Source organism: Cygnus olor, chromosome 8, assembly GCF_009769625.2.
Source record: "Cygnus olor isolate bCygOlo1 chromosome 8, bCygOlo1.pri.v2, whole genome shotgun sequence".
Classification (NCBI taxonomy): Eukaryota; Metazoa; Chordata; class Aves; order Anseriformes; family Anatidae; genus Cygnus; species Cygnus olor.
The window spans coordinates 5,803,029-5,824,066 of record NC_049176.1 but is presented as its reverse complement, the minus strand read 5'-3'; the positions used below and the strand labels follow the sequence as shown (position 1 = coordinate 5,824,066).

The window sequence follows — 21,038 nt, the reverse complement described above, 5'->3', positions numbered from 1 at the left end:
CCCATACTGCAAAAACAATTTTTTTTTTCTGGAGGGAAAGTCTTTCTGGATAAAGTCTTTCTTTTTCTGGAGGGAAAGTCTTTCTCTAGTCAGAAAACAGTGCAAATAACAGATTCATTTTGAAGTTTACTGTTAGAAAGTATTCGGAAAAAAGCACATACCATTCAAATTGTTATCTACCACGTGGCTTTCTGACATCATGGAGTTGTTTGTGCTGTAGCTTAATCCAAGAACCATTTGAAGATCTGAGAGATTAAGTCTAGCAGTGAGTTCTCCACTTCTATCTCCTACCTGCAAACCAAATAAAATAAGCAGTTCTTACTGTAAAGAAATATATATATGTAAATACAAACATTGTCCCCCCAGACTTCTGAGAGAAAAAGGTTTTCCTCGCTGAAAACCGAGACCACCTTTTTCATGAAGTACACAAAAACTAAAAGGTTCAAACCAAAGCCTAAAATAACCTCTGCTAGGCTAATAACTTGGATCCCATGCTGACATTACTGGAGGTGACACTAGAACTAAGGCTGCAACTGCAGTGACATATGGCTGACATAGCTTTGAATAAACTATCTCAGAAATTATTCAATATCCTTTCCATTATTCAAAATCACATGTACAGACACACCTCTGTAACATCACTGTGTTAAGTGAGAGCAAAAACCAGGCAACCAATGTACGTAAGTGTGAACATCATACCTCTCTTGAAATCTCCAAGTGCTTCTCAGCAAAATGCATAGCCTGGTCGTGATTTCCCAGAGCCGTGTACGCGTTCCCCAAACTCCAGCATGCTCTTCCTTCACCAATTCTACAGAATAGAAACATCTTCAAGGCTATCTCCTAATACTCGCTGAACACTAGGGGTCGGGTTTGTGTGATATTACCAGATTACTGTGCCAGGAACAATTAAGACTATCTTCAGAAACCATTCCACCACCACCACCACGCTAAGTATTGTAATTAAAGGACTGTGATCTGGCATAAGCATAAATACAAACAAATCTCATCAAAACTTGAACTTTTAAATTTACAGCAAACATTTAAGTCACTCTTTTCAGTTTTAGAGGCATGGAACATTTTATAACCTCCTTTCTTTGCCTCAGATTGCATACCTTATAGTTTTTCACAAATTTTGCTTCCTGAATTAGAAAAAGTGCATTTACGAGTTGTAAAAAAAAAAAAAAAAAAAGTACCCAATATTACAAAAAGCTGTAGAAGTCATTGTAGTTATTTTAAAATAAGCATTATTTTCTACTGGATTATCCTCCCTTCCCCACCCCTTACTATTGTCTTCATTTGTGGAAAAGTAGAAGATGTATTCTTATGAAGGTATGCAAAATTATTATAATCAAATCATGGGAAAAAAAATGCTTATTTTACAAAGATGATACCAACATAAGAAGATTCAGAGACATTCATCCATCAATCCCCCTTTCATCTCAGATTCATTAGCCACAATCCTTTCACAAGCATTTTTTCTCTCCATTTGAAAACAAGTTGTAGGGAATTCACATTAATTCAGATGTCATTTATAGAACAACGACAGCGGAGTTAGAGGTAACAGGATTCGGTTTAAGTGTCATATACATGAAACAATCTCTTAGGGCTTACTTATCATTTAATTCCTGAGCAATCACAAGGTGTTTCAAGTGATAATCAATTGCTTTTTCATAGTCTTGAAGCAAAGTGTATGTGTTTCCAAGGCTGTAGCAGGCCTGTGCTTCCACAGCTCTGTCTTTAAGCTGTCGAGCCAGCTGTAATGTCCTCCTGAAAAAAAAAAAGTCAGTTACCTCAAAAAATCACTGAAGCTCTGAAAAGTATATTTGCACAACTAAAAATCAGTTGCACAAGTTAAACAAATTAGGACAACTTGTAAATTAGCTGCTAACAAACTACCATCTTGCAAAATCATAAGAAGAAAAAGATCTTGATTACAAATATGGACTAAATGAGTAAAACCATGTTGATACGCACCACCAACCCCAGCTAATGAGTGTACCTAGGACAGGTACCCATCTTGAGTGTATTACACTTACTCAGATCATTCCAGAACTTGCTAAGACAGAAATGCTTGTTTCTAGAGTAAAGCTGAATAAATGTGTTTCAACAGAAAGATGTTTACTGTGCTGAGAAGAATATATTTAAAGCAACGAAACATTGAAAGATTAGCACTGCATCTCCCTTAAAATAACCTGAATAGTTAAGTAAGTAGGGAAAAACGTTGGGTGGTTGGTTGTTGGGTTTTTGTTGCTTTTTTTTTTTTTGCTAAACAAATGCAGCTCTTTCCTAAGTATATTTTGAAGAGATGGCCATTCTACAGTGAGCTGAAGTACTAGGCACAACAGAAATTAACTGTACAAGAAGAGTATAAACTGTATTTATAAGCAGTCAACTAACTTGTAGTATTCAGAAGCAGTTTCAAATTCTCCCAGGAATATGTAGGCATTTCCAAGATTGCTGTACGCTCTTCTTTCTGCTGATCTGTCACCAAATTCTTTTGCAATTAGGAGACGCTTAAAAATGTGAAAGAATTGCATTAATTACTCCATTTTGTACTTCATAGCGTACATTTGCATACAAAAACGCATGTTCATAGATTTTCCACATTATCTATTCTTTAGACCAACAATGCTTGAAAAGAACAGCCTGGACTTGAGGCTGTGCCCTTAAGATCTAAAGCTTGCATTAAAAAGCTTGTGACAATATCCAAAAAACTACACGTATATAAAATCTGTAGCAACCGGCGATATTTTACAAGAACAAACAAAATTGTTTACTAGCACATTGCAGTACCTGTTCATGAGCTAAAACTGCACTCCTGAAGTTGCCCAGAAGGTAGTGTGTGTTTCCCAGATTTCCAAAGGCACGTCCTTGTGCTGCTCTATCACCCAGCTCTGTTACTATCGTCAGGTTCTCTCTGTTTTGGGGGAAGTGAAGACAAGAGGAAGACTAGTGACTTTTAAGTTATGTTTTTCTCATAGTCACTTAAACAAACAAAAAATCTTTTTCCCATTTAAATAAAAGTAGATTATTCTACCTTGTCCTATTTTAATAGCCCTTATGCTACACAAGTTTTCCACTGAGTAGGAAACATTTTCTGTGCGATATCCAACTTAACTGCATTCTTACGCTGGCATGCTCATCTCTAGCGAAACAGCTACATTACATGCAGTATACGTCTCAGTCTGGCTCTAAGAGTTATGCTGAATTCTAACATAGAGAAAGGACATGCCAGATAGTAAGAGGTACGCTAAAAATGACAGCTTAACAAAAAATAATGTACTCTCCAGTTTAAAGGGGAAAAAAAAATCACAGGTGCATTAGTTCATGATACCACAAACCTCTCAATATTTTAACAAGCCAGATGATCAATCATATCCTCTCAATCACTAACATTTAAAGCTGCTACTTACTCATAATAATCTGCAGCTTTTTGTAAAGCATTTTTCACATCATCTGGAAGTTCCCCTGGATCATAAGTCCCAGCACAAGCTACATTTTTCCCTTTAGAGTGATAAACATTTCCCAGATTATACAGTGCTCTAGCTTCTCCAACCTAAAGCAAAAACAAAGTAAGGTATTAAAAGGACGCTTCAAAGTCTTGTGTCACAATAGCAATTAGAACAATCCACAGAAGGGAGAAGAGGTTTGGTAGCTACTTGTCAACACATGCTCTCATTGCCCAAGTTACTCCCACCCAGTCACATTCCTCAATCAAATTGTTTTGCATATTATTACCTTTTGAGGTGTAAGATACATAATAATTGTTGAGGCCAATTATCATTAAAAACTAAATTTAAAAAATATTTGAGAATCTGGATACTGTAGACTTCTAGGTGCAAACAGCCATCTGACAGATTCTTATAGTCAGGAAGGAATATTTGAATATGCAATATTTAATTCCCTCTGAAAGGTGGCACACTCATTACCAATACAACAAGGTTCACCACTATTTATTCGGAGTTTATTTCCGGATTCCTAAGCAATTCTTACCTTATCATTAAGTTCTCTGGAAATATCCAGATGTCTTTGACAACAAACAATAGCTTCTTCAAAGTTTCCAAGTACCTTCAAGGTATTGCCCAGATTCCCACTGGCTTTAGCTTCTCCCAGTAGATCTCCAATTGTCCTAAAATTGCAGCAGAAAAGCACCCAGTAAACAGTGTGCAATTTGAAACCAAGGTGATGATCAATGCGTGGCAGACAATTCAAAGAATTTATTGAAAGAAAATTGTGTGTGTATTCAGTTCATTTTATATCTAAAATGCATTCACATAAATATAGTTCACTCTGTGGTTACAGAAACATCTGATTTTGTTGGTGCTGTTTGCGGTATTGATCTACCTACTGTAAATCAAAAAAGAAAAAAAGACATCACTTCTCCTAGGTAGAGAACATGGATACAATTCTTAATGATTATGCAGAAAGACTGTCCCAGGATTACAAAAAGTTTTAACTGCTTCTGCATTTGGCTTGACTATCATTCTTACATTATATTTCCGACCTACCAGTCTCCCAGAAAACTCAGAGGAAATATTAAATTTCTAGCTTCTAAATACAACTAAGGCAGAAGATGGGCACTTGAGCCACTCAGTCTCAGATACTTGGGGAAAAACACAACAGAAAAAACAGGTTCCCACAAGGACGCTTAGTGAATTTAGGTACCTCTCTGCTTACAGTACTTGAACAGAAAAAGGGGGTGGGGAGAATAGATTTTTGCCTAAATTGTGGTTAAATTCTACATCAGGTGCTTGTGTCTTTTATTGGATCCATAGTAAATAAAAGTCAGATGCATAAATAGTGTATGAAATGCATAGTAGTTTTAGACTTCATAGGATTACACTGTGAGTTTTACATAGAGAAACATGAATGAGCTCTGTCTATTAAACAAGATGGCCAGAAAGACTGAATTTTAGAAACAGGAAAGGATGGATTTAAGGAAGCTACTTAATTATCCACAACCTGGTGAGGCCTCAGTTAGTACTAGGATTACGGTACTAGGCTGAGCATTAGCTCCCAGGTTAAAGGGCAATCAAGTTGCCTCCCAGACTCCCCAGCCCTCTGCGCTCACCTCCTTCACTCATTATCTACTGTTAATAGCAGGTTTTGGTAGGCAAATAAACAGCCAACTGCTCATCACTACAAGAACAGGATCAAACAGAGAACATGGTTAAAGACGTAAGATTACCTTGCAAGAGTTAAATCATGGTGATGGTATTCCAAGGCCTTCGCATATTCATGCAAGTAGAAATAGGCATTGCCCAACTGGCTGTAAATAGCACTGAGTGTTTTTAAATCTTCAGTTCCCACTTGAACAGCTGCTTCAAAGAAAGACACACCCGCTCGGCAGTCTCCTGCTTTACACAGGCGCTCACCTTCCAAAGCCAGCTCTAGGCAGGAAGCCTCCATCCTGCACAATTTAAGTAAAAAGAGAAAACTGTTATTCTGCATGCAGTACTCTGTCCAATAACCTAAGTTCTGAAGAGATGTATTTTACTCAAAGGCTCTCTATTTGTTCAGGACAGGAAGTCAGCACCACAGTACAAAGCAATGAGCTTGATACTCTAATATCAATGATGCTATGAAGCGAAGGCTGAAATCTAACTTGGCACTTCAGTAGCGATAAGCAAATATTTGTTCTACATAACAGCAGAACAAATGGCTTCAACTATATATTTATATTTAATTTTTTATGTCTTGGGGAGAAAATCCAAAGACTTCTTCATCCACACATAGCACCTGTAGGGTTCTAAAATGCAGAGTATTTACCATCTAGGCAATGTCAGAACAATGACCTCAAACTGATGTGACTACTGGCAAATACTGATTTTGACAAATGTTGTATAGTATTAGCTTTTTATCAGTAGGCTTATGGATACAGAACAATCAAGAAAATAAGCGTTGTAACAGCAAAACATAGGTACGAATGGATGTGGCAGTATTTACAGCAGACAGACGGCAATTGCTTTCTGCTTTCCACCTCTTCCTTCCCAAAAAAAAAGTGGAATTGATTTTTAGGTAGATAACACGGTTACATGCAAAATGTCTTAAAAACAAACAACAAAAATCTTCCAAGTTCAATATTCCTGTGTATCAAAGATCGTGACTACTTTTCCTCAAGTTGTTTCCTATGTAGCTAAGCACTACTTCGCAATTCATTTCCTAGTGTCACTGTTAGAAAAATTCTCACAGTGTGAGGAAAAAAGTAGACTTAATTAACAAAATGTACATCAATTCCAGTTACTTAACTGAGCAGCCATAATTTCAGAAGCCATTGGAATATTTTTGATTATTATCAGCAAATAATGGTGTGATCATACAGGTATAAAATACTGCAAGAAGGTACTAATTAATTTGCAAATTACATTTTGAACAATGAATAAAGAAGCTCTTAAAGAAAACAGTGGCTACCAAAACACATCCATATGCATTTATGCTATTGTGAATTTTGGTGTACAAAAGGCAAAAAGGTAAAATTTTATGAAGTGTTAATGAATATATATGAACACTTCCTACTTTCCAGTTCTAAGATGTGAGGGAGGTAGGGAGGAGGAAGATGAAGAAGACAACCTCAGGGTCTTAGTCTTGAAGCAATATGGTTCTCTAGCTTTTTCAGGCTGTATGCACTTTAAAAAGCTCACAAAAATGCCACCGTTCTACTTTCTAGATTTTTTTGAAAAGAAAATCAGTAAGAGACATCCTCTAAGTGTTTTAAAAGTGTGCACTTATATTGCCAGAAAATGTTGGACATCAGCCTTGTAAATTTGTATGTTGTTTTGCATTTTTCTTCAAGATGGACTGTTTTGGTTGTTTTGGCCTGCAGTCCAGAACAGAACATTTTGCATGATTTAATGTATCTTTGTTATATCATTATTTGATATTTACCTAGTTTTAAGAATAAATCTTCTGTAATTCTAGCCCTAAAACAGTTTTCCTTCATATGCAAGATCAACAATAGCAACAATCACAAATGCTCACTACTCCGACAGCTATTTTAATGGCAACACCAGAAGACAGCTGTTTTGTCAAGATACAGAAATGCAGTATGTAACAGACCCGCAATGTTTACATTTCTTTGTTTGTCTAAATCAGAAAAAAACAGGCTACACAACATTTTACTGAAGTCTGAGTAAGAAGGAAGTATTTTTGAAAAATCCTGAGTTTCCAAGAGAACTAGAAGAATTTGGATTGTAAGCAAAACAGGCTACTAACACAAAATAGTACCATACCTGCTGGTCTTCGACATTCCACAACTTAAGCACAGTGAGATGACAGACATATTTAACTTTTGCAATTAAAAATACTGTATGCTTGGCAGTTGGTAAAGATGCAGACAGCAAACAAGAACTCAAGCATGAAGTTCTTCCCAGGCCCAACTTCTCAGGTTGGATATCCATAACACATGCAGTATTTCTAGGTTTAGAAACTTCTCAGAGAAGTTAAAGCATTGCTGTTAGCTAGAACAAACAACCTGGTTTTCATTACATTGTGCATGTGCTGAATGTGAGACAGAACAAGGCAGAAATGATTAAGTACAGCATGTTACACCATCAGCAACTAAAGGTTTAAGATTTAAAACACTTCATTGGGTAATCTTAATCCTATCCAAAGAGGTTCTCTACGGGCACCTCATGTTAACTGACACGTCCAATTAAAGTGATGGCTAGGAAATATGGCTCTCCTCAGTGCAAAGATTTAGAACATTATACAATCACATTCATTTCCTGTGATTTTTAGCTTGAAGGGATTACATTAGAGCTTTCAGTAAAACGTGCATATGGCGTAATAGTCACAATGCTGTACCAGACTCCAGTTCCGTAAGGGAATTTGGCTCATTTAAAAAAAAATCATGTTTTGATTTGCAATTTGTGATGCAACAGTCATCGAATCAATTAAGAAAAGGCACAGACTAAAATGGTACAAAGATAATATCAGAGAACGCTATGAAGCATGAATTTTTCAGGTACCTCTCCACTCAAGTAATTTCACGTCATTCCAAAGACAGCCAAATGCCAAGGCAGCATTAGGCAGCATTACCGTTTTGGCATGGAACTTGAAACAATCTTCTGACTCTGCAGCCCAGACTTAATATAACTTACACAAATGAAAGATGTGGTTGGTTTTGGTTTCATACAGAACCTAAATAGCTATGAAGCCAAGTCTTATAACCCAGGCTGATGAGTATCAGCTGTTCTTACAGTGCGTCAACTCAACCAGAATTACAGGAGGTAAATGAGAATAAGAATTAGTAATTGCTTGGGTAAAAAAGAACTCAAAATGTAATATTACTCTTGAGAACAACTCTAGAAAGGCTGTATTAACAGGTAGCTAGAACCTGTACAACAAACTAAAGCTATACATCCATCTGGATCTGTTCTTACTGACCTTCTACAGTTTCAAAGTCTAAGTAAGCTATTAAAAGGAATGAACAGAGAAAATGAAATATTTATTTTCATCTTATTACAGTTGCCTGCACCCAATATAAATATTTTATTCACACTACATAAAAGCTTTGGAATTATTTGTTTTGGTTTTTTTTGTTTGTTTGTTTGTTTGTTTACCACTTAAGAGCACAAAGGTTTCTTCTTCATAAAGTACAAAAATGGACTCAGAAAAGGTGTTGGGTTTTTGTTTTGTTTTGTTTTTTTTTCAGTCCTTGAAAGACTGTTAGGAAGATCATGCAACATTTTAAAAAGAGGTACATAATTCTACAGTCAAAACCTTGTCATCTCTTGTTCTCAGAGGCTGCTTTAACCATCACTTCCAATGGCTGAATAGCATGTCAGCAGACTAAACAGGGCCAGGTTATCAATGTTTTAGGAAGTCATTAAATAGTTACACGGAGAATATAAAATTACTTTCTCTGTTCCCAGGGCTGAATTGAATTACTTATTTATTCAATACTGAATGGCTAAACAAAAGATACATTGAGCCCGCAGAGACAAGAGGAGAACAAGACCCATTCATCTGGGTACTTCTAATGAAATTCTGTTCCTGCTAAACAGGATAAGGTTCTTCGAGATACTGCTGTGGAAATACTCTTGCAGGGCTTCATTTTGTTATTCTGCTTATAGTTGCCTCGACCTGTTCTCTGAAAGGCTGGCATCTCCTGAATAATTTCTCATTTGTAAAACTACCTCATCCTTATCTCTCCCTCTAAGCTCTTCATCTTGCCTGGCTCCCTTATGCTTTCTTTTTTTTTCTCTTGTGTGTGTGTGGTGTTTTTTTTTTTGGTCTTGTTTCTCATCTTAACAAAAAAAAGAAAGAAAACTGGTAAGAAATAAGACAACAGAAGACAGCAAGAAGATTACACTGATTATTACAGTCTCTAAACACTACTAACGTAGTTTTACCCCATTCAATCACCACTAAGGGCATTTCTGAACATTTTTGCTATTGGGGGGAGCTGCCACATGACTATGCTGTGAGACACATGGATACACAAAACATACAGACACAGAAACAAAAAAATTCCTCTCGCTAATTCAGAGGCATAAAACTGCTACTGCCACAGAATCCTATCCCAAAGATCCCACACTGTTCCCCACTCCTGCCCCTGTTCTTGGTTTCTATGCACACTGCAGAAGCATATCACACTGACCACTCCAAACAACCTAACTACACGTCCACTGGAGCACTGTGCTTAGTCAAACTCTTCAAAAAGTTCTAAATTTTTGTGGTGTATGGACTCAGCAGGCTCAGACAAATTAGTTCTGCAAATATTTACTCTGTAGATGACTTATTAGTCACAGCATTTTGTTTTCAGTCATTAATCTATGATTCTTATAAACTACATTAGAACAAAGAATAGTTTCCTTCCGCCACTTTCATAGCTGCTCAAGTCAGCTCTAAGTTTACCGTGGGTCAGATACCTGCAGTGAGGGGAAAGAAACAACTCGCCCAGGAAGAAACTGACCCAGAGCAAACCTTTCCCTTAGGAGTGGGCCACCAGTTTCTTTTAAAGTCAGTTCCACTACAAGACCAGTAGGAAAGAAAAAGCAGTGTGAGAACCAAATGAACCTGGGATGTAAAAAAACAAAAACAAACAAACAAAAACACACCCTGATAAACATCCCCCCCAGTAATCCATGACGTTTTTTTCCTGGATTAAATTTTAAACTACAAACAAATCAAATCTTTTGAAATTATAGGTATTAAAGTATCATAAAAGTCCGATTTCTATACTGAATTAATTTGCAGTTTCTTCTTAGGGAAGTTTAATATTTTAAAAACCACCGAGGAGTAATCCTTTTAAATTTTTTCAATGTTCATCAGATTACAGTTCTTACAGAAAAGTTTAATAAGGCCATGGATATTTTTGTTGTTAATTAGTACCATTCAAGCCTGGACTGAAATACAGAATAAAGCTGTAGGACATTTTGCCTTGGCTGTGCTTGCCACATTTTTAGAAGTTATTTTTGGCTTGTCAATTTGAAACAGGCAACTGGCCATGCCGCTTTCTTCGTCCATTTACTTCCACAACGGTAACCTGAGCAGCCCCTGCTTTAACTGGAGAGCAGGGTCTTCTGGGGTTGTCTGGGGATGAGCAGGGGCACCAGCTAGCTACACCCTAGAAACACTTAGCGCAGCAGAAATATCATGCTCAGACACTCAGGGATTCCTGCAGTCAAAGCCACTACATCAAGTTTTCAGCAAAATAAAGAGAGCAGAAAGTAAATTACATTTGCCTATTTTTTTCCCATATTGACCATGAAAAAGCTCTTCCTGTTGAGTGCACTGCTGACCAGAACCAATACTGCACTTCTGTGAAAGGAAGAGCAACCTATCAGCAATTCAACACTGTCACAACAGCTGTATGAGAATGTTCTCAAAGCACCTCCCTGTTTTCCAGCATTAATTTTAAGCCACAGCATGTGCTGTTTTACAAGTAAGGGTAGTGTGTTTTCCTGTCAGCAAGGAAAAAGCCCCCAAGCAAGGCTGACTGGGGGAGAGGGTGGGGGAACGTACAACAAGAATCACGCTTCCCATTTGTGTTCAGAATAATCATTCCAGTGTTCCCGTGTCCCTTCCTACTGAATGAGCTGCAAGATTTACCCTCCCAAACACCAGCCATCCAAACACGGCGCACTACACAATGTTTCTGTTGTTCCGGTTCATTAGAGCGAGGCTGCAACGCCAACACGTTATCCCACGTCTGTAAAGGGGATTCCAGAAGAAAAATGATAAAAGCTCTCAGAGGGAAATGGCACATCCTCTTGACTTGCAGTAATAGCACTGTTTTAGTCCAAAGTATCACAGCAGTTTTTATCTATCCAGCATAACAATTATAGGCAGGGAAAACACTGCTCTACATGACAGTGCACCTAAAAAGTCATCATTCATAGGAGCAACAAGGGGACAAGTACAGAGGACATTAGCAGACAGAACTCAACCATTTGCACGGGCAGCCCAAAAGCTAAAAGGAGAGAGAGCACGTATTACCAGGCAGGGATCACGCCTCGTATCATTCTGTCACAAGTCCAGGCAGAAAGACAATGAGGTACAAACACTCACACGTTATTCTGTAGCTGCACACAGCTCCAGCATTAGGCAATCCTGTAATTATGCCAGTATAATCTGCTATGCAACAAAAGTGAATTTTTGTAACTCAAAAATCAAGAAAAGCAAAGAAGTTGTCGTTTTAGCTTTCAGTTTTATTAATACTGATAACAGAAACACCAAGCTACTTGCTGGTTTAGTTTTCTATCATTAGCAGTACTAAAGCATCCATACCGAAATTAGTTGTCTTACCTGTATCGCACATGAAAGGAGCGATCTTCACGCATGCTTATCAACACATTACTTTCCTCCATTGAGCTGCATTATCAGCAGAGCAAGCACTACTGTTGTGCAGCAGGTACGTACTCTGCTGTGGAGAACTGTTGTCAGAACACCATTCCAGTTAGTACATTAATAAGTTGGAGTAAAGGTTTCCTAAGCTCCTGTTGAAATACTCTTCTTTGTTACTAAGGTAAGGAAGTCACTGCCAGACACATCTTACACTTTCAGAAACGTGTTCAAGTTCTTGCATCTGTGGCCCTTTTAGTTCCATTCAGCTGCGTTTCTGCAAAGGGAACACAAGATGCTTGGCTTGAAGTCTCACATTCAGTTAATAACTCATAACCATTTGCAGCTGATGCAGAAGCAGAGCACTACTCCTACCAAGCAGGAAGCGTCAATCGACAACTTAAAGCTAACACCAGAGCCAAAACCTGCTACATATACACGGCAATTCTTGTAGGCAAGCAAGAAAGCAGGAAGGTTTAACGAAAAACAACGCTCTCTTTTCTGCTGGAAACTTTGAGTCATTTATCTTTGTTAGTATTTCTTGGCATCATGCAATTCCAAGTAAAGGGCTTAAAGGATGAAAGCTGCAGAATGAAAGGCATAATAGGAAACAAATCACACACTGCTTCACATGTAAACAGTCCTGTTGAAACCGTGCAGCTTCCCCAGAGTCAGAACAGGCTGACACAATCCCACCTAGAGATGAGCTGTTCTGGAGCTCATCCCGCCTTGAACATGACGAGCACAGAAGCCAGCAGATGTTTAAGCCCTATTTCCCTTCCCCTCCTCCCTCAAAAAGGATTTTTTGTTTTGCCTTTTTTTTTTTTCACTGGCTTCACATTCCAAAACACCGCAACATTGTCATGTGAGCTCCAAACTCGGCTTCAAAGGGATTGCAGCAGCCAGTACTCAGAAGTCAGACGTGTTTAGCCTGGCAGGAAAAACAATTTACAAAAAAAAAAAAAAAGAAACTCTATTCAAAAAGTTTACCCACTTTAAAGTATATTTTTAGTAAAAGAGTTGACATATTTATTGCTCAGCATTAATGTTACCTTCCTTTGCAAGTAAATGTAGAGTTGTGTAACTCACAAACGCGTATTTCATCAAGAGATGGCGGAGATGTCACAAAGTAAGAGCAGAACTTAGATTTAAAGCTGTCACCAGAAGAAAATGCATCCGTCTTTAACTGTCAGTGCAGGCAGTGCTTTTCCTCTCATGAGCTTTATCAAGTACCAGGAATGAAGATTTGTGCTTCCCATCCTCCTCCTCCTCAACAGCATCCTTCAGACAGCCCATCCACCTCCTTCCAGTCAAACAACAACTTTGCCCTTCCATGCTCCGCAGTAGAATTATTTGCCATCAACAAGTGGGTGTGGGCATATTTTCGCAATTACAAAGTGTGACGCATACATTTTAATACCATTACAGCCCACGTCCTGGGAAGACTGCATTACTGCTATTCACCCTCTGGAAGTTTGTCCGAAGCACTCACACCAGGAGATAGCTGTAAGTCACCCACATGAGCGGTCTTGGTGCTCGGCAATAGCAGGGAATTGAAAGTTTGTTCGGCAGATGGACACCCTCATGTACATGACTGTGTGCCACAGACCAACAAGTGTGTGCTTGGGCAACTGGCAGGGCTCATGAAATAATGGCTGTGGCAATTTGTTTGTCCATTTGCTCTGTAATGATAATTAATAATTTGTATCAACCACGCCAACAGGTAATCAGAAAACAAACTTAAAGCACATTAATTAGAGTGACGGATTAAAAATTAAGGAGGCAGGTATCAGTGAAGCCTTTTGCAGACACGATCTCAGGTGTAAGCTGGCCTTGGAGGATCACACTTCAGCAAACCGAGCCTGGCTCTTTCAGTTGAAGCACGGTGACTTCACAGATCATCTCTGTAATCCAGCCCTCCAGAGCTGGAGATCAGCGCCTCTGAGGGCGCCGTACTTCAACAGCACAGCCTCAGGGGTTCAGGGAAGCTGGGAAAAGTTCTACCGTATCTGCACATGTCACAGTGAGACAGAGTTTCTCCTAAACTTGTGTTTTTAATTAAAACTTCATACAGCATGAGAAAAGCACTTGTGATTACTAGGAAAACTCTGTATTAGTGTGAAGCAAAAGCTTTAAATTTATTCTCTCCACAACTTGAAGCAATGAAAAATTCATGTACACCTAAAAGAGCTGCCTTTCACGCAAGCACAACCACCATATTGTAGTTGCACGTACAGCTGGAAAATGCCCAATTTTACTATTCCAGCTAACAAATGCAGGAAGTCCTTGCCCCTTTTGCCATTTTAAAATGGGTGAGAAAAGCACAGAGAAAAGAGTGGGCTTCCTTGAGAAGTGGAAAATTAACGAAACTAGTGTTCACAATTACACAACTGCAAGACACCAAACAAACAAAAAAAAATCAAATACAGCAAGGCAGGTATTAGGCAAAGTGGCAGAGCGTTTATACCCCCAATTGACAAAATATGCACTCTTATTAAAGAAAACGGTGAGCCATATAGGCTTATCCATCCTGTCAACAAACAGGTAAAGGATCTCTAAATTAAACCATCAGTAAAAAGCTCTCTCTGCATCAACTGGTAATCACAAGGTAGATGCAGAGGGAGATGACTTTTTCCCCTGCATTTCCTTACCTCAGTAAATTCCTGCAGCTTCACTGGCTCCTTCCCTCACCCCACCGTCTCCCTGAGCCCATACCTTCCCTTGCGGAGCTGTCAGACAATGCGAAGACATTTCCGTGCTCACCTACAGTTACACGGCTCCTGGCTGGTCACCCAGGGGCTGACTAACGGCGAATTTCACAGTTCGTTTCTGCCTGCCTTTCCCTAAAGGAGGCAACCGAGTCATGCCTTCTCTATCCATCTGCTATTTTCACAAAGCTATAGCGAAGGAGCGTCTGCCAAATGAAGTCATCACTGGCTGAGAGATATAAGTTACCAGGGGAAAGTACAGATTGAGGCAGTCCAATCACACAAATTCTTTTTCCTTATATAAACTAGCTACAGAGGTTTGCTGTTTCAATATTAAGGCAAATTTTCCAATGTTGAACTAAGTTTGAATTTCCTTTCAGAGACAGGCTACAGCATGGGTGGGAAAAAAAAAAAAAAAGGTTGCAATGGATTACTTGAAAATAAAGAAGAGTTTTGCAGCCCTTATGGAGAAAAAGAGACTAAGCAACAAAAAAATGTAGTGACAACTGTGTTACCGAAATACAGAGACTAGCTTGACTCCAGACGTTGAAATTATAAAACAGCATATAAACATAAATAGTAAGACTAGGAACACCAAAACCACAATCAGAACTAGACAAACCAAAATTTCAGTCTTCAGTGATGTCCAAGGATATTTTTAAAAATCACCTGAGCTAACACAAATAAGCCCAAAAAAAAAATCTATATCAAGTTTAATATTGTATTTGCACAGAAAACAGCACGGTCTGTAGCATTTGTGCAGTAATAAACATTCCCCTCTGAACAAACCTTAAAATAACTGTGCGACATGCTGGGACACGGGCTAGGTTTTCCAAACCTTGAGCACAGCAGGATACAAGTGGTGCGAGTGGGCCAGGCAGATATGAGGAACGCTGTAAGAAGATGACCAGCGTGGTGGTTACTCTTGGAAGCTGAGTTTTATACTCCTCTCTGCACCACTTCTGATACAAGCTCAACAGCTGAGAAGCTAACAGCAAATAGAAACCACCTTCACTGATGAAGTGAATTTGAGGTTTTATTCAGGGTAAACTATGCTGTGCAGCAATACCTGCTCTGAAATACGGGCTTCTTTCTCCAGCTGGATTTCCACATGGAGCAGATACCCTCAGAATAAACCACAGGGCTTCTGTGAAAGGACTGGCTTAGAAGCATGCGAGACGAGCAGCGCTCCAGCCTGAGTGCCGCTCCTGTCAGACACGAGCGGGCTGCATCTAAAGGACCGCACAGGAAAGCGGAGGTTCGTAAACAACCACCCCAGACACCCCACCTAGGTGCTAGTCCAACAAAGCGCATTCTGCAGAGCTTGTAATTACTGCGGAGCACGGACAAGACCCAGCCTAGCACATCCTATGCTATCAGACACACCAGACAAGCTGTAAATAAATTAATACCAGTATACAATGTGCTTCATTCAGATGCTTCCTCCTCCGCCCCAGTTATACTTGCCATGCTGACTTATAAGTATCGGGCCCTATGAAACCAAGTCACATTACTGAATACCGCAGACAATCCTAAAACAAACCTGGCAGTAAGATCCCTTCTAAGTCTTAAAACGCTAAAAAAAATACACAAACAAACCAACCAAAAAAAACCTAATAGGCGGTTTGTATATTTGAGACCAATCTTGCTCACAAAGCAGTGAGGATCTCGCTGCATCCACAGCTGAAAACGACAGCATGGACTTGAATTCAATGCTAGAGAGCGCAGCTCCAGCACCAACATCTGTTCCCTAACTGCTAACACAGTGCTGCATTATGACACGCATGGTAACAGTGGAGATAATTAATTTATCGCCCTGTTTCTAAAAAGGCTTGATCTGATTTTTATGTTCTTTGGTTACCTAAACCCAATTGGCCTTGCTGCATGGCGGGTTCTAAACAAGGTTAGCGAAAGCTCGTTGCTTCAGTGCCCCTTCATGTGCACTCAGTCCTCTTCAGTCTCCCTCCACTCACGGCTCTTTTTGACCTAACAGTGTAGACAGCCTGCCTTATACAATATCATGGTAAAGGCACACAAACATGTAGGAGCATTTCTGCATGCCCTCTACTGTTATCTGTATATATTTTCCACTTATTCTGTAGATTAGGAGTACGATTTTTTTCTCTCATGTCTGTGGAGTACCTAGTTGAGCAGAGTTTGGGGCTTTAATGCTAAAGGTCTTCAATATGGCAAGCCTTTTAAACTCTACGTACGCGTTTTGTTCATTTTTTCTCTCTGCCGTTAAAGGGTTGTGCAAATGTCTCCTTTAACAAGTTAGCATTGCCTAGCATTATTTTCAACATTACTCACAATTATCAGCCTAAAACACAGGCAGAGTCTTAATGACACAAGTTATTTCTGCCAGATCATTAAAAAACTATTCCCAACAACCATGATAACTGATTCCAGAAGCATCTTCCTACTATGAGTCAGAAGGAAACTCGCCCGCATTCTTAAGGGTTATTTTCTTTTCCTTCCACAAAAAACACCCAAGCCATAAATAAAAACTGCATATATGCTTTGCAACAAGAGAAAAGTACATCATACAAGAAACCGAAGGAGGGGGGGGGGAAAAAAAAACAACTTTCAATTAAGGAACTTGCAAATATCTGGCAAGAATCTGGGAGCTCTGCTAAACACTAAATGCCCTATTTTCACCCAGCAATCAGACTGAAGCGTAAATACATTCCCTGTAATGGAATCATTAATTAAGAGCAGAAAGAAATGCCAGAAACTTAGGAGAATGATGCAATACGTAAGTGGCAAAACCCCACATATCCTCATTGCTAGCATGTTCATCAGAGTCCTGTCACAGTTCCAGGGCAGCTCCATTAACTCCAGCACATGAGGAGGTGCCCTGTCAGGCAGTACTCGGTCCTACAGGTTTGTAAAGAGAAATACTTCAGGCATCTGGCAACGATGCAGGCCGTATCCTGACTTAGAGGCTAAGCATGTACTTTTGACAAAAACAAACAGAAAACTATCACATAGACTTCCACTACATGGAGTAACACAAAGCAGCAGCAAATGCATGTGATACCAGACTGATACCTGAGTACATGAAATATCCAAGTGCAGGGTTGCAAAGGTGGACTTCTCAGCACCTCTCCCACAGAACAGCTCGCAGAATGGAATGACCCCTTTGAAAAGAATTAATATTTAGCTGAAAATCAGCTTGCTACTTCATGTATGTAATTGCTGTCTAGTGTGCAAGCTAAAGAACCGGGTGTAGCTAACGCACGTAACCACAAGCATTTTTATTATAAGGACAGTTCTGCAAATAGTTTATGTAAGCCATCCATTTAAACTCTGAAGTAAGGCAGTCCCACACCAAGACAAAATACGAAAGGAAGAGCGCACAAAGTGCCTGCAGCACAATGTAACTAATATCCCTCTAATAAATCTAATCAGGCAACCGGGAACTCATTCTAAATGCAGTAAGATTAAGATTTCAGATGCAAGATGCTAGAGTAACATCCTCTGTGCATTAAAAAAAGAGCAAAATCTGAACAGCTTTTTTTTTTTTTTTTTTTACATATTTGATACATCAAGTTATTAGGATTCCTTTATTTTTATTTTTTATTGGAATAACGAGCTCTAAATTTTTACACATTGTCATTCCCAGACTGAAAAATATTGTGCTGCCAGCAACCTTCTTTCCAAGCATCCCACAACAGGAGATAAGATTCACAGTTTTCAAGCACTTAAATGCCACACCAGCCTTCAATAACGATTCACAAGAAAATAGTATCTTGTGATCTTTTTCTTCTTCTCACGTAAGTTTTAAATCACATTACCGCAAAATCGGTAAGAGTTTTCTAACTGAGACCTGATCTTAAATTTGAATCTCACTCCTTCTGCTTGTTAGGACAAGCTCATCATGCAAATGATGAGGTCTCTCTTTCTCAACCAGCCAGGCGTTTACTCAAATACCTTCAGTTTGGTAAATGGAGCACGTTATAAGATGCAAAAGAACACCAGATGGGAAAAGTTCAATATAAAATGTTGTAAATATTGTGCTTATGCTGATGGAGCATGTTTATCGCAAATCTTTCCAACAAAGTGTTCCACTTAGCTCAGCTCCTTCTTGGCCTATAACATATGTTAATAAGAGATCCTGGGAAGTAGAGAAAGAAAACACACTGAGACTGCACAAGCACCTTGCAAAGAGAGGAGAAAATCAATCTTAAAATCTGATAAATCAAAAAAAAAATGTCTATCTTTAGAATCATGAGCAATAAAACACACTAGCACATACAGGTGAAGGAACAGAAGTGATATATCACATTTCTTATGTCATGCTCATTCAGAGATTAAGCAAGCATTCAGCTTAAAGAACTAATTCCCACCCCAGCAAGAGTTTATCCTGCAAGGAGCAGATGTAGCTCTTACAGAAGCTGTGTTACACAACTGAAATGATCCCTGATAGCTTACTGCCAACAGCATCGCGTGGTGCATCACCTGTGCCCCCTAGTTCGCAAGTACAAACAGCAAGTGTTAACATTCCTCTCACTTCTGAGCCTACAGCTGAACAACATGCAGTTACAGCCTAAGTGGAGATGAACACATAGCACAGAAAGAAGAGCACGTGTTGTTTTTCCTACCATTTGCTTTTTATAGATACAGGTACTGTTTATTTATGGCACAACACTTATGCAGAATTAAAGAAAAAATATTTGTTGAGGTGCCAAGTTGCAAATTGTTTTGCATATTTATCCTAACATTTGGGATGCAGGTGCAGGTCTCTTTAAAAGCTGTTCAAATCCATTTTTTCAGTCTGTGTGACAGATGTTGAACCGGCCTCCATTTTGCCACTGTTGCCAACAGATTTATGTAACTATACTTCCACATTGTCACACAGATACTCTTGGTCACAACACTGTATGCTGTCCAGTAACAGCCAACGATTGCCAGGTAAGATACAGCCTCCGAAGTGTTGCTTGCCTGGAACAATATTCTGAACAGCAGAACAATGGTAGGAAACAAACATGGTGCAAAGAAATAAAAGAAGATTTAGAGAGGCATAGGTAGGTCACGTACAATTTTCTTCCCCGTAATTTTCCTCCCCATAACTCTGCTGCATGAACATTTCTCCTTCTTATCAGTAAAAGGTTCAAATTACTCAAAAGTTTTATGATCTGAACAGGATCCCTATTTTTCAAACAGATTCAAGTCCTAGGAGGCAACTTGACGTTAATCATCTGTTCAATACTATGTATGTTTCAGGCCATCTCTTACCAGTTTTTCCACTTTTTTCCTGTATTTTGCACTGTTTTACTTACTCCATTTACTTACTTTTTTGATGCAATCATCTGCCTAGCTGACTTGCTATTAAATGCCTAAATGAAAGTTACAGGCTTTTTTCTTCACCTGGTAGCTTTCTATTTTTTCATTCAAGGGACAAGTAACAGCCATAGCAGGTTAATCTTTCTGAAAGCCCTAAGATCAGCACTTACTCCTTAAACACAAACAATTTCATTAAGATGTTAACACTAGAGACTACTAAAACCAAAACCATAGTTACCAGATCTGGGCATGAACGTGGAAAGTGAAATTGACCGCACAACAGCTACAAAAACTATGAATGAGAGAAAGAAAAAAGTACAAGTATCTTTGCTGTTAAATTAAAAAAATGGAAAACCAAAAGCTAAAAATGACCCTGCAGTAAGCAAAACCAAAAGAATCCTGAAAAAATTGTGTCAGACAGAAAAAACTCATCTGCATGCTCAATAATTAAAATTACTGACAGATAGCATTTGCGTTTGGAATTATTTATTTCTTATTAAAGCTTCTCCCAGCTGGTGGGGAGCCCAGCTGCTCCCCGAGGCATCCTGCACACCGGGATGTGCAGAACGCCGGTGGGGTAAACGGGCCTGCTGTCAGCTGGTGGCGAGAGACGGCTGAGAAGTGACGTTAGGAGGAGTCCTAGGTAAATCGAAGAGATTTGTCACGCCGTCACGGTGTAAGAGATAACGCTCACTGTCAAAACCATGCAGCTCTCCCGTACAACACGTCAGAAGAAACAGGCCGGCTGTTTTCGCGGCGCTTTTACCCAGCACTCGTCCCTCAGGAGGCCGACCCGTTCGCCTCCAAGCGAGCAAAGCGCTGGGGTCTGTCTGCAGGCGCCTCAGCGCACACAAAGGAAAGCACAGAAGCCATCTGAGCGGCCAAGGCCGCCCCCGACGCCCTTCGCGTTACTCAGCCCCAGCAGCGGGCACCGCAGCGCTCCTGCCGCAGCACCGCGCACAGCCCGGCCCCGCCAGCGCCCCCAGGCCGCGCAGGCCCCTCCGGGCCGGGGCTCAGCCCGCAGCCCCCGCCACGACCGCGAGGGGCCCGGCCCGGCCCTTCCCGCCCCCACCTCCCCTCACCTCACCTGAGCCGGGCGCCGCCGCAGGCCGCGGCCCCCCCGCGCGCCCCCGCCCGTTTCCACAGCGACGGCGGCGGCTGAGGGGAGCGCGCGGCCGCCCCCGCCCCCGCGCAGCCGCGCTTCGAACCCGCCAATGGGCGCGCGGCCGCGGCCCCAACGGCCGGCGGGAGGCAGCG

General features: G+C 40.1%; 1 protein-coding gene across 4 annotated transcripts in view; it reads right to left on the bottom strand.

The window, feature by feature from the left end:
• The window catches only part of GPSM2 (G protein signaling modulator 2), a 26,036-nt gene extending 4,998 nt beyond the window's left edge, over window positions 1–21,038 (bottom strand). Inside the window, exons 1-11 of one of the 4 annotated variants that reach the window (XM_040566173.1) lie at window positions 20,869–20,974; window positions 17,547–17,635; window positions 11,752–12,064; window positions 5,189–5,410; window positions 3,994–4,129; window positions 3,414–3,556; window positions 2,794–2,917; window positions 2,398–2,513; window positions 1,612–1,767; window positions 700–808; window positions 162–291 (exon numbers count right to left, since the gene is read on the bottom strand). In XM_040566173.1, coding sequence (XP_040422107.1) covers window positions 162–291; window positions 700–808; window positions 1,612–1,767; window positions 2,398–2,513; window positions 2,794–2,917; window positions 3,414–3,556; window positions 3,994–4,129; window positions 5,189–5,410; window positions 11,752–11,813 — 1,198 coding nt within the window. In that variant the 5' untranslated portion in view covers window positions 11,814–12,064; window positions 17,547–17,635; window positions 20,869–20,974. Of the gene's footprint in view, window positions 1–161; window positions 292–699; window positions 809–1,611; window positions 1,768–2,397; window positions 2,514–2,793; window positions 2,918–3,413; window positions 3,557–3,993; window positions 4,130–5,188; window positions 5,411–11,751; window positions 12,065–17,546; window positions 17,636–20,868 lie in introns of all 4 variants that reach the window. The other 3 variants (XM_040566174.1, XM_040566177.1, XM_040566175.1) reach the window with 3 other exon arrangements.